The 14496-nt window shown below is 38.7% G+C and overlaps 1 protein-coding gene across 1 annotated transcript; it reads right to left on the bottom strand.

Annotated features, from left to right (window-relative positions):
• Positions 1-452: 452 nt before the first annotated feature.
• Positions 453-1520, bottom strand: LOC115972078 (transcription repressor OFP12-like). The gene has a single exon (XM_031092225.1). The coding sequence runs from the start codon at positions 1193-1195 to the stop codon at positions 503-505; it is 693 nt and encodes a 230-aa protein (XP_030948085.1). The 5' UTR covers positions 1196-1520; the 3' UTR covers positions 453-502.
• Positions 1521-14496: the final 12976 nt, after the last annotated feature.

Genomic DNA, 14496 nt, shown 5'->3' with positions numbered 1-14496 from the left:
GATAATTTAATTGATAAAGTCTTTTATTTTTAAAATAATGGATCTGAGATCAAACATTGCTTACAACAAAAAGAAATATACTGGTATTTTAAAATGATGCTAAGAAACAATTATAACGTAACACATCATAGATTTGCTATATGCCTGTATATGTAGCTATTAAAAAACACCAAATTCACATGTTAAACCATATGTGCAATAGGTTAAAATAATATTTGTTCAGAGATAATTAACTGGAAAAATAAAATAACCTAAAAAAATACACTCGGAAAGATCCTGGAAATGAAGATATGGCAAAATGAAACACGGGAAAGACAGATGAAATAATATTAGACTTAGACGACATAAGAAAGTGGACCAACCTTAGGTTCCCACTAGTATTTAGTACTAATCAATCATTACCTGACACCCACGTTACATTTACATGCATTGTTCTAGACTCTCTCTCTTGGTTTTTTTTTTTTTTTTTTGTTGACTTGACCACATTTCAAGCACAAAAGTCTTACCGTTGTGAAAATTCACACTCATTGATGGGCTGCTGTGACATGAGGCTAACAATCAAATCCGCAAAAGCTCCCACAATGAACTTGTGGGTGTTCTTAGGGTTGAGTGCTAGATAGCACAAAAGAAGCTCATGCAAGAATTCCCAGTCGGATTTCACGTCCACGCGCTCATCTTCTAATTCACGCGCCTCCACCATTTCCTGCATGGACCGACGGAAGTCATTGTAAGGGTCTGGTGAGTATGTCGGGACCGCCACACTGTTGTTGACCAGTGTACAATTATTGTTATTATGGGGTTGTTGAGGGGATGGAGATTTTGAGTCAGCATTGATATTAATGGTGGGTTGGATGATGGAGTTGGAGAGGCCAGGGGAGGAGAAGAAGAAGCGTTGGGAGGCAAAGGCGGCAGCGTAGTCGGGTTCTGAGGAAGAGGAGGTGTTGGTGTTGGTGGTGGTGGTGGTGGAGAGAGAGGAGGAGGAGTGGCTGATGGACTTGGAGGTGGAGTCAAAGGTGGTTGTGTCATAGAGGGAGTTGAAGTTTTTGATGAGGGTTGATGATGAGGTGGAGGGGAACGTGTGGTTGTGATGGTCATGATCATCTCGGGGAGAGGATGATGATTGAGGTGCAAGAGGCCATTTGATCTTTGTGAAGCAAAGGTTGAGGTTTTTTCCTGGTGTGCTATTCATTGGCATTAATTCTTTTTGTAAATCTTGATTGAGAGAGAGGGATAGAAAGGAGAAAAAGGATTCTAGGTGAGGCTCTATGTATGTGTTAATTGGCTTTAGCTAGAGAGAGAGAGAGAGAGTTAATTGGCATTGGCCTGAGAGAAAGAGAATCTAGAGAAGGGTTGTAGTTATATTGAGAGGAGCTCTATTTATGTGTGTTGGCCTTGAAGAGTGAAAAAAAATGAGAGAGGTAATTGGGTTTGGCCTGAGAGAGAACTAGAGAAGTGGTGTAGCTAGACTGAGTAGAGCACTACTTATTTGTGTTGGCCTTAGAGAGGGAGAGAGTATACCATCATATGGTAGAGGTCTATTGGTGGTCAAGTGGTGGTGTTGTTTATACTTTATAGGATGTACTTTGGGTTCAATGGCGACTAGACAGCCGAAAAGAACTGTGTAAACAGTGAGAGGACCACTTAAATAATGCACAGAATTAGTCTGATTCACTCTCAAATCTCAATCTATGCATGGCGTGCTTGATTATACTCTTGATCAATAGTAGTATAGTATACATGGATCTCCTCTGAAGAAATATTGCACATGGACCTTATCATAACGGATCAACAAAAGTACTCTCGGATAAGCATGATGTGGCTTGGACCCTTGGAATTCCAAGTACATATACCATTTAAACCATTTCAGCAAAAAAAGTACATAAACCATTCAGCAAAAAAAAGAAGAAGTACATAAACCATTTAAGTTGTTAAAATTGAAGAGAGTTGTACAGACTAGATTGACAAATGCCATATATAATTATATATATATTCATATATAATTATATATATTCATTTTTGCAGATTTTTATACCATCTATACGGATATTCATTATGTATGTCTATGCACATATAAGTGAGCGAAGCTTACTACTGTTAATTAGCTACTCATGAAAATCATGATGAAATTATATAATATATCATTTATTATATAGGTTTCTCTTATATAAATGTGTACCTCTCACACGTAGATCCCACATATAAGATTCGCATTTATATGAGAGGAATGTGTAACACATTGTATCGAATAATTTCTCAAAAATTAGGATAGATATAAATTGCACACAGAATTTGGTTATCACTATAACAGGTAAATCATAATTTTCTCAATCTTTTTGTATAATCGTTGATGTAGCTAATTGAGATTGGTGTAGCATAATAACTTTCATATGAATTCACCATTAACATTCTTTTTATTAGCACCAATTACAACATACATCATAGTTGTATTGTAAATTATTGCTTGGCTAATTACCCCAAAAGGGTTTTAGAGATGGTTTTCGACAGTAAATATTATACAGATCTTAGTTAGAACTTATCTAACTGCAGAGAGATTGTAGGTTATCCACGAAGGCAATATTTTTATCTTTGTGCATTATTTGACATTAGAAAATGAGATATATTTCTTTATAATGGATTGATCATTGTTGGTCCACTCATCACCACTGTCTATGAGATACATAGGAAAGTGATATATCAGTTATATATATAATTATCTTATCACTTTTACAAGATTTTCCAAATAGGACCTGTCTTATAATGGTCCCACAAGTTGCATTCTATAATGTATAACAAGGTACAGAATGTAGCATTTGTTAACATTTGCTCAAAAGGCACGGTAATAATTTGATTTAGATCTCAAATAATCTGAGAGTGATTCTCTGTGTTTCCGTGCAACTACCACATCTGACGCCACCCAGTTAAGCCAGTGTTAAGGCCCCCCCAACCCAATCGGGTTTTGCTCAAAAGAAGTAACAAACACATCTACCTGGTCTGAGAAATTTGGCTTATTTTGGTGCAAGATAAATTTGAAATTTGCAAGAGCAATGTGTTCCCGGCTATTAATGAGTTTAGAAATACATTAATTTTCATGGTATTCACTTTTACATGTTGTGATTGATACTAATAAAAGTGCTAATAATATAAAGACAAGGAAACTGAGAACGAATAGTTTGTATACACTAGAGAGTTTTTATATAAGCACATTATGTATGAAATATAAGTAATATGAGCGTATTGCAAGTACAATATATTGAGCTAAACCCAACAAGCTAGACTAACTAATGTGTATGCTAACAAAATGTAATGTTGACAATAGATTCATGTGAAAATGATGTTTTACGCTAATTACAATTTCAATATCAACTATTTTGAAAAAAAGATTATAGGAATTGTTGAATTCAAATAATGTTGAGACCATGCACCAAAATTGACCCATCTTCATTATCGACCCCATATGTGGTATATGAGTTACTGCATTTTTTAAAATGTGCTCAGGTGTTAGGTTCAAAGAAGAGCTTACTCAAACTCAAAGCACATGAATAATGAAATCCCACCACCCTCCTACTACCTTTTTTCTAAAATCAGGATATAATGCTTTTGTTATTTCACAAAGTCTGATTGAAATTGCCTAAATATGTATCAATTAATAAGCTCGAACAAATTAACATAAAAATTGGTAATTCTTTTAAGCTTAGATTGGTCCACTACACTGCTGGTCACGAATTTTCAATCTGCTAGCATTATTATCCAATTCCTAGGACATATTTTAAGATTTCCCTACATTTTGTGCCCAAGAAAATAAGAGGTATCTTGTACCTAGCTTCATTTAATTTAGCTTATCTTTCTTGTTGGTTTTTCTATATATGAAAAGCTTTAAGAGGATGTGAAGGATTTAAGAACAATGATCCGGTAGCTAGGGCTATATTAGGATGGTCCAACCAACCTCACAAAGAACCACACCTAGCACATGGTGGGGAGCTTAATGCTCGATCCATTTCAACTACTATTTTGCTTCATTTGATGTTAAAAATCTACTCCACCCATTCTGGTAACTGTAAACATCAGAGCAATATTAAGTTTTCCAACTAATAACATTTTACTAGTCTTATTAGCAATACAGTCTTATGATATCTCTATTTATTAATGTTGGTTCAACTAAAATTTTAGAGAATTAATTAGGGTCATCTATAACCATCAACAATAGCAACAAAAATTAAGCCTTACTCTTAAAATTTTAGAATTATCTATATCTATATATATCTAAAAGTTGAGACGTAGAATTTAATGTTGCTATACTCCTGTTGAACCACTTCATCAGCCACCACTTCATACTTAAAAAAAAAAAAAATTCCTTTATAATTTTTCTATTTTATTTTATATAAAATAATTAAATATAATTCATGGAAAAACCTATTAATACATTCTATTACTATTCAACATGTTACTATTCATTTGTTTTAAATGCATATATTTAACTATTTAGCTACCTAAATTGATTTTAACCTTTTATTTTCTTCTTTCTAATTTCAAGTAATTTTTAAAATTGAATAATTTATTATCTTTTTAGTGGATGTATGCACATGTTTGACTATTCATTACAAATGTTACTGTGGGGTCAGGGAACTTATGATCCGGCCCACACTTTACTAGGGCCCAGGGCCCGTGCCGAGGAGGGTATTTGCCGAGGACGAATAGAGCAAGGCCGAAATGCCAGGGGCACAGTCGAGGACGACCCTGTCCTCGGCACTCCAAGACTTCAAAGGGAAGAGCAACATCTCGTTGAAAGCTGCCCCCAAAAAGTCTCCTGAAGGAGAGGTGAGTAGAATGGGACCCATGTGGGGGTACGGTGCGAAACTGGTTCAAGGTAAATACGTCCATTTCGCATTAAATGCACCCGTCAACGTCCTAACCATATTAATGAGAAAAGACGCCTGAACAGGGTGACTTTGATCATCGCAACTAACAAAAAGTAAGGGGAGGTAGCTGATGGGACGGGTACTGAAGTAGGTACCTGCCCGATCAACAAGTGGAGGGCTAAGATCAACCAAGAAGGGCTATATAATGTGAAGGTTGATGCACCAAAGAGGGGGGGGGGGCTGGGAAAAAAGGCCAAAAACCAGAGCTTCCCAGACCGCCTCTGGGAGAAAGACTCCTCGAGCGAACACGGTTTAATATTGTATGAATACCTCGACTAACCCCCGTCCGGTGACCAAGGCTTAGCCTTTCAAACCCACGCTTTACAAATGATATTGTTTGGGCCCTCTTTACGTACGAGCCCAATATTATCTTGGGGTCGTTACGAATCGTGTCCCTACAATCCATTGGCGCCGTCTTTGGGAAAGGCTTGTGTGATGGCACAGGCGGTGGGCGTAAAATTCCACGAGGGGTTACGTTTCTTCACTAGGGGCTGCGCTTCATAGTGTCAGCAGCACGGATGGTTCTAGGGGCTTAGCCAAGGAGCTAACCCCCCTAAACCAAGGTCCCACGCCATAGCCGAGGGTTAATTCCCCCAACTACTTAAAAATCGAGTTTTGGACAGAATCAAGGTATTGCATGGTCCTCGGATTCAAACCTATGGGGAACCAACTACTTAAAAATCAATTTTTGGACAGAACCAAGGTATTGCATGGTCCTCGGACTCAAACCTATGGGGAAACCAACTACTTAAAAATCAAGTTTTGGACAGAACCAAGGTATTGCATGGTCCTCGGACTCAAACCTATGGGGAAACCAACTGCTTGAAGGAAATTTGGACACCAAGTTGGTCCTAACGGCACATATGACATTTCAGGTGATGCCTACATCTCCATTGAAGGAGGTTCAGACATGAGTTCAAGGCTCTATAGGTGCGGGTAAGCTAACGTTCCGAAACATGATTCTAAATATATCGCATGCACAACCATTCATACATGTTAAGATAATTAGTTCAAAAATCATAAACAATAGCAAGTATCGATGAGGGCAACTAACAGGTAACCAAAAGGAAAGAGGAAGAAAAGAATTTCATATATGTGTTCAACAGGTTCAAACTACCAGCAGACTACAAAGTTTTCAAAATAAAAAAGAAACTATTTAATCATTAAACTAAAACCAAATACGGAGGCTAGCCGGGGTTTTTACTTCTTCAATTCTGTGTCGGCCACATCCTGGGAAGGCAAAGCAGGACCAGTTTCGACGCCCTGGAGGACAGTACCTTCTGAGGAAGGCTGAGCAGGGTCGGTGTTGGTACTCTTGGGGACCACAGCGAGGGGAATTGCCTGCAGGGGTTGGGCAAGTATGACTGGCTCTTCGGCATCAGGGATCTGGGCGCTGACCTGTGCAGCTTCTGACTGAGTGACCCCTCCCTCGTATTGATCGCTCACAGCCTCGGAGCTGGTGGAGGCAGCCTCACGGATGGCTGTAGGGTAAAATATGTTCTCCGCTTTCCACAAATCAGACGAAGCATCCACCCCAGCTCGCTTCAAAACCTCTTCCCAAACCTGGGAGCAGTATAGCCTGCATACTCCGGGAATTTGGGCTTTAAGGGAGGCTTGGGTTTCAGCTACCCCCGCGTTGTAACCCTCATCCTCGGCCGTTTCCTTGGCAGCCTCAGCCTCGTTTCTGGCAAACTCAGCCTCCCGCTTGGCCCTCATAGTTTCGTCCCGGGCATACTCCGCCACACCTTTATCATTCTCTGCCAAGATCAGTCTTTTCTTTAAATCACTGATCTGCTCCTTGGCTATTCGCAACTGATCCTTGGCTTCGAGTAGACGTCTTGTCTGTTCCTCGGCCTGTTTTTGGGCGCCATCTAAACCCGCCGAGGCGCTATCCCTATCTCGGATAGCTTCCTTTAAGGCATCCTTGGCCTTGGCGAGGTCGTCCTCGGAAGCTTTGAGAGTCCGCGTGGCCTCTAGGAGCTTGGAGCGTTCATTCTCGGCCGCCTTCCTTTGCTTGTTCACTTCCTCCTCCATCCTATAGGTGGCCTGGAGAGCCTGTCAAGTGAGATAAATACATCGTGAGTGACAGACCAGGAGCAAGAGTTAATAAAATTTTAGGTTTCAAGAACCTTACCATGTCCAAGTACCTCTTCGTACTGAGGAAAACCTCCTGCATCCTCATTTTCTTCAACTCATCTACGTCAGTGGGAAGTAGCATGGTTCTCCCTAATGCGTCTGCCACATAACCACCCTCGCCATCTCCAAGGTCCCTCATGGACGCGGTTTCCAGCAGTGGCCCCCCGTGGAGCATTGGGGCGGGAAGCCAGGCGTTTGGCAAGGATTGGGCCTCGATCCCCTTTCCCTTGCTTTGGGCAGATTGGGCTTCGGTCTCTTTACCCTTGCTTTGGTGCCCAATCTTCAATTGTTTCACACGCGGGGCTTCCTCCCTCTCCTTAGAAGGTTGGGATTTTCCCCCATCCATGGTTTCCTTGCCCTTGGGACTCCTCTTTCTCTTTGAGTTAGTGGTCTCCGGCTGAGGAGGCAGAGCTGGTTGGGGAGGAGCAGGAAGTTTGGGGCAGGGAGATTGTGGCGGTGAATTTGTGGAGGATGACCTAGTCTGGATAGTCTGGGCTGAGGTGGTGGGGACGGAGCACTGGACTGCGGTGTTCCCTGCGCACCCTTCCCTAGTTGACCCTCGAGGAGGTCGAATAGGCTGGTCGGGGGCTTTCTCTTAAATCCCATCTTGGTTTGGGAAGATGTGCCTACTGATGACAATTCCGCCTCGGACAAGGCCGGGTCACCTATATCACCAGAAGGATCCTCGGATTGGTCGGCTAGGTCAAACACCCCAAATCCCTCCTCGGATTGATCTAACTCGCCTTCGTCCCCCGCTACTTGATGAGATGAGGAGTGGTCCACCAGTGGGATGCCTTCTAGGACAGATGATCCTTCGGAGATTAAAAACCCTGATTCGACCACGGTAATTTTTGGAAGCCGAGGACGGCTGGCGCTGATCACATGCCTGGGGTCGGCAAATAACTTCTGAAGGGGAGTGTACCCTAAGATTTTGTGAGCGGCTCGGACTTGACCATCTCCATCATTTACGAAAACTGCCGCTTGAAGAACAGTCTCCAAGTCCACCCGGTTAACTAGGTGAAAGTGCCGGTGAAAAGCGTGTAGATCTGCAAAAAAAAAAAACACATGCGCAGGGTTAGTTACCGAACCACATCAAATTAGAATAGCGCAAAGGGTCGGCGCCCTTCCATTCCCTATATCCCACCTGGTTCTCCTTCTACCATAGGGCATAGATCGCCATCATGCCATTCACCGGAGACGATAAGGAAATCCTTGTTTAACCCCTTATTGGAATCAGGGAGGCATTGAATTAGTCGAACCCTCTCATCTCTCGTCTTCATATAGTAGGATTTCCCCTTCAAATTTTGAAGATTATAGCACTAATTCACGTCGTGGTGGGTCAATCTTAGCCCCATCTTTTCGTTTAAGGCATCCACACAACCCAGGATCCTAAACATGTTGCTGGTGCACTGGGTGGGGGCTAATCGGAAGTGCCTGAGGTAACCCTTTGTTACCGGCACCATGAGGATTCTCATACCCCCCTCTACAAAGGCGAGGACAGGAATTACCACCTCGCCCGTTCCCCTCAGATAGTACCACTCCCCCATCTTACAATGCCTCAGACTTACGTTGGGAGGAATCTTGTAATCGGCGATGAACTTTTTCATCGCCTCCTCAGTATCGACTAATTTCCTCAGTCTCAATTTAACCATCTCTACGATTTACTAAACAAACTCAACCAGCGACGGGAGAAGAAAGGGAACCAGAGAAAAATAAACCTAGAAAAGAAAAAGCACGAGTTAATGGGGGCAGGAAACTTACAGAAAAGAGGAAAAACGCTTCGGACGAGCTTTTTGTGTTGGAGATAGACTTGAGTTTGGACAAAAGTTCATATGAACCCAGGGTATACGCGCTAGAACTCTTAAGTGCAAAACTGAAGAGACAAATCCGTTCCAAAAATCATTTATGCTTCCTATTGAGAGTAACTGCACTAATTTTCCCGCCCATAAAGGCCAAAGAATCCCCACCGTTAGATCTCCATCATGCCGTAGAACGTGGGAAACACAAAGCCGCCAGCATTTAATGAGGCCACGTCTCACCTTCCAAAGTCTCCAGGAACGTGTCTCGGGCAGACGAAAAGTCTCGGGAACCGATAGGTGATAAGGATTGACAGGCATTGACAGATGTCTGATGTCATCAAAACCCTCCTATCCATCCGAGGAGCCGGATAACAGGATTTTGAGGGGCTATTGTGGGGTCAGGGAACTTATGATCCGGCCCACACTCTACTAGGGCCCAGGGCCCGTGCCGAGGAGGGTATTTGCCGAGGACGAATAGAGCAAGGCCAAAATGCCGGGGGCATAGCCGAGGACCACCCTGTCCTTGGCACTCCAAGACTTCAAAGGGAAGAGTAACATCTCGTTGAAGGCTGCCCCCAAAAAGTCCCCTGAAGGAGAGGTGAGTAGAATGGGACCCACGTGGGGGTACGGTGCGAAACTGGTTTAAGGTAAATACGTCCCCTCCGCATTAAATGCACCCGCCAACGTCCTAACCATATTAATGAGAAAAGACACTTGAACAGGGTGACTTCGATCATCGCAACTAACAAAAAGCAAGGGGAGGCAGCTGATGGGACGGGTATTGAAGTAGGCACCTGCCCGATCAACAAGTGGAGGGCTAAGATCAACCAAGAAGGGCTATATAATGTGAAGGTTGATGCGCCAAAGAGGGGGGCTGGGAAAAAATGCCAAAAACTAGAGCCTCCTAGACCGCCTCTGGGAGAAAGACTCCTTGAGCGAACACGGTTTAATACTGTATGAACACCACGACAAACCACCGTTCGGTGACCAAGGTCTAGCCTTTCAAACTCACGTTCTACAAATGACATTGTTTGGGCCCTCTTTACGTACGAGCCCAATATTATCTTGGGGTCGTTACGAATCGTGTCCCTACAGTTACTATTCATTAGATGCAAATGTTTGACAATATTCAACTATCCAAATTGATTTCAACTTTTCGTTTTTTTTTTCTTTCTAATTTCAAGTAATTGATAAAATTGAATATTTAAACTTTTCATCTTCCTATTTAATCATTTTCTTCCTCCAACCTTTCCCTTCCTCTTTGTCTCTTTATCTCCCTACTACTCTTTACTTTATCGTTAAACTTCCTTCATCATTTCCTCTTTCTTATATTTTGACTCTTCTTCTCCCCATCTTATTTTATATAAATTTGATATCATTTATTTCATTCAATCCATATTTTTTCCACACAAAAATTGTGAGTACTCTCTCTCTCTCTCTCTCTCTCTCTCTTGATTTTGTTCTTTCTTATAACTCTAATTTAGGTTGATGGTTTTTTTATTTAATTTTTTTGTGTTGTATTTTTTAAATTTTCCCATCACAAATCACTCTTATAGCTTTGGTTGAATTTTGGTTTGGGTTAATATGTAGTTTTTTTTTTAAAAAAAAAAAGAAAAAGAAATTTGAGTTTATATAAAAAATAAATATACATGGCTACGAATTTGAATGTGCCTACCAATGGACTTCCACTGAACAGAGATGTATTCATAATGTTTTTAGCTTCATATACTTCTTTGGTAATGTGAATTTGAGAAAGAGAAAAGGGTAGACAAATGATGTATGGTATTTCATAATCCCCTATGTCTTGAAGAAAGTGGAGGGCCTATTAGTCTCATTTTTACTGGAATTTTGTATAAAAAGTCTTTTGCTATAAGTTCCTTGACTTTTTATTATTTTATAATGAAATGGGATTGAAAGTTCTCCTCTACCTGACTAAACAGTTAGAGACAGATATACAAACACTTTTGGAGAAGGTTGATATGGCTCTTTAAAAGTACAAGATGCATATGATTGTGGCAAATGAGCTTTTAACTCGCTAAGACGAGGTTGTAGTTGTTACGAGCAATGAAAAGATATTAGTTCGCTGTTACAAGACTCAGGTTGGTGATGTTGTGGAGAATCCCTTGATTAGACTTATTGTGTAGAGACATTCAGCTTATGTTGAGAAGCCAGATCTATGATATCTAAGTCTAAAATATCATCAAATGTTTAATATGATAGACACTTACCAAAAAAATGCTCTATGGTAACAGGTCCTTACGATAATCATTTGGATTATTTGGTAGGCTGGCTTGCCTTTGGGCAAAAAATAAAAAAGAAATAAAAAGCATATTTTGATTTTAATAAACATTGTAATCACTCTATAATCTATACTGTGATAAAAAGTGGATAAAGTTGTTTTATTTGTAGAGTATCAAAAAGTCAAAAAATATTCGGTGTAGTAATTTTGTATTGTTGTATCCTATGTGTTTGGTAAAATTTCTTTTAGAAATCTTATGTGTTTTTCTCAAATTTATTTGTTATTTTTATTTTGGTCATTTTATAACAAATAATTAGCATCCCTACCATCAATTTTTTAGTTAATGTGAACTTTCTTAGTAAGCTTTTACTTTACTTAGTTAATCATCTTTACTAAAAATGCCAAAAAGAAAATAAGATAAAGTATAATTTACTCTAGAGCATCATTATGCCATTAATGTTTTTATGTATAGATACTTAAAGAATTCTTTCTTTATGATATATGATTTATTGATAATGATCTATTGCATAGTTATCTTTATTTACTTTTTCACTTAGTTTCAATTGTGAGGAAGAAAGAGATGTGGATCTATGTTTTGGAGAAAAATATACCTATAAGAGGTGAATCACATACATCTGTATAGTAATAAACAAAGTATACATAGTTACAACTTGGTCTAATAGTTCTCACACTGTCAATTTTTTTTAAAAAAAAAATTATTGCATTGTGTTTTCATACATATCTCACTATATATAATACCCGACTATTGAATATATTTTTGTTACACTACAAAAAAAATTCTAATTTAAAAAATAATTTCAAATAACACATAATGAATTTTTAAAAATATACAATCTAATATATTAATTCAATAATTATCCAATAAAAAATAATTATATCAAATTCTGCGACTAGTTTATACAATTCTTAACAAACTAATTATAGTTGAACATATATATATATATATATATATATATATATAAAACCTAACAAAAACTAAGATTAATGACTGATAATTTATGAGGCCTACTATTGAATACGTGGAGAAAATAATAGGAGAGTATATAGATTATAGATAAATGGCAATAAAAACTCATATTTGATGAAAGCTCGAATAGTGTAAAATACTATAACTTGTTTAGACCCCTAATTTTAAATTACGCCTTAATTGCTTTTACTCTAACTTAACTAATTGCGGAACAAGAGTAAATGATACGCAATAATCGGAACTACTCTCTAAGCCATAACCACAAGCAAGCAATAACAAATATAAAGCTTAAAGAACAAGGGAAGAGAGATGCATAAGCAAGGTAATATCGAGACGTGTTATCGAAGAGAAAACCAAATTACTCGGCAAAAAACCTCTCTATGGCCCTCCAAGCCAAAATCGATCCATTAGTGAATAAAGTTCGAGTACACGAATATCAAAAAGACCCTTCAAGCCTAATCTACCCAATGTACTTGAACCCTCCAAGTTCTAGCTACTAACGGGTTTCTCGAAGCCATGTCTTTACTAGTTATCTGGATCCCGCAATTAGCTCCAAATTGCATCTGACAATCAATGGCTACTTCCAATGCTTCTCATACGCACCAAAGCTTCTCTCAACACTAGGATTGGGTGAGGTAAGTGTTTGGGCTAAGAAACTCTTAAGGATGTGTAGATGAAGAGGTAGGAGTAGAGGAAAACTTTAGAGAAATGGTGTAGATGATTGTGAGTTTACAATCTCTAACTCTCAAGTGTATAGCTAAGGTTTTTTCTCTCAAAAGTTTCTTACAAAAACTCCTTACAATTTCGTGGGTAATGTGGGCTTATATAGTGTTGGTAAAGGAATGAGAAAAACACACTTTAAAAAAGCTCTAGGCAGTGAGTTTTGCGGGCCACTCACGAAAACCAGCCTGCCATGAGATTGTTCAGATTCCAGCATGTGCTTCTCACGTGGCCTTTCGCGAGTTGTCACTCGCGAGCAATTGCGAAATCTTCTTCTTCACAAATCTTCACCAAACTCTCACACACAACCCTTACATTAAATCCCACAATAAATATAGGAAAATGATTGAACAAAATTACAATCAAATTCGACATGAAATTAAAGCCAACATAAAATATAGTTGTAAATTACAACGAAATTAAAGCCATCATGTGCTTCTCACGTGGCCTTTTGCGGGTTGTCACTCGTGAGCCAGTCGTAAAATCTCCTTCTTCACAGATCTTCACCAAACTCTCACACACAACCCTTACATTAAATCCCACAATAAATACAAGAAAATGATTGAACAAAATTACAATAAAATTCGACACGAAATTAAAGCCAACATAAAACATAGTTGTAAATAACAACTTTACATTTGTAATTTAGTTATGTCTTGCTGCCTGATTTGACTGTAGATATATAATAAACTCATAATCGTATATGTTGTATGATATGATTTTGGGTACAAGATGAAAAATGTGAACTTCACGTGGGTACAAATGGACAGGTTTTCTTTTTAGCTTTCTTTTCTATGTCTAAGACCTGCATGTGCCATTTTTCTGTACATGGCTTGAGCAATAAACCACCACACTTATTCAATTTGAACTTCTCATCTAAAATGTTAGATCTATTAATTAGGGCCCAAATCTATGGTAAATGGGGCCTATGCATAAGTTAATTTGTACTATTAGGGCAAACAATCTAATCCTATTATAATTAGAATAGAGTTAGTCTAGATTTTATTCAAAATTTTTACAACTACCCCGTGATGTACCTTTTTATTAGGGTGAATATCAGTTCACTTAGGCTCTCTTTTGACACACAAAAAAAAGAAAAAAAGAAAAAAAAGAACTATTCTTTATTTTTAATTAAAATATTAATTTTTTAAAATTCATACCATCTTTTTTTTTCTTTTGGCGGAGGGGCATATTATATGGTACTCTTGCTGCTTTCTTTTGGTGGCCAACAAGTCTTACTGTAGTGCAGTACACAAATTGTTAGGACCCCCTCCCTCCCTCCCAAAATTAAGGAGTGTAAGGTACTATTTTTAACGAGTACTTGAAGATACTAGTTAAGGTTAGGTTTTTTATTATGATTTATTAACATTTTTTGGGAAGTTGCACATAAATCCATTACGGAAATAGTTATCTATTTGATTTGTTGCTATCCAATGCAATAGGATCCATTAAATTCTTCCTAAATGGATGTACGAATAGCATACACCAATTAACAAAAGGTTTTTATTTTTATTTTTTTATAATACAATTGTTGACAAAACTTATTATAATCGATGCATAATAAAAAAACTTTATCAATGATGAATTTAGGTAAAAATGATGTTGCTCTCATTGTAACATTTTAATAGTTCATGTCAACGGTTGTAAATAAAATAAAAAACATTGCACCCCTTAAAAAAAGAAAAGAATAACTAGGAA

This window comes from Quercus lobata, chromosome 12 (assembly GCF_001633185.2).
Source record: "Quercus lobata isolate SW786 chromosome 12, ValleyOak3.0 Primary Assembly, whole genome shotgun sequence".
Classification (NCBI taxonomy): Eukaryota; Viridiplantae; Streptophyta; class Magnoliopsida; order Fagales; family Fagaceae; genus Quercus; species Quercus lobata.
This window is presented reverse-complemented; position numbering and strand designations above follow the sequence as displayed.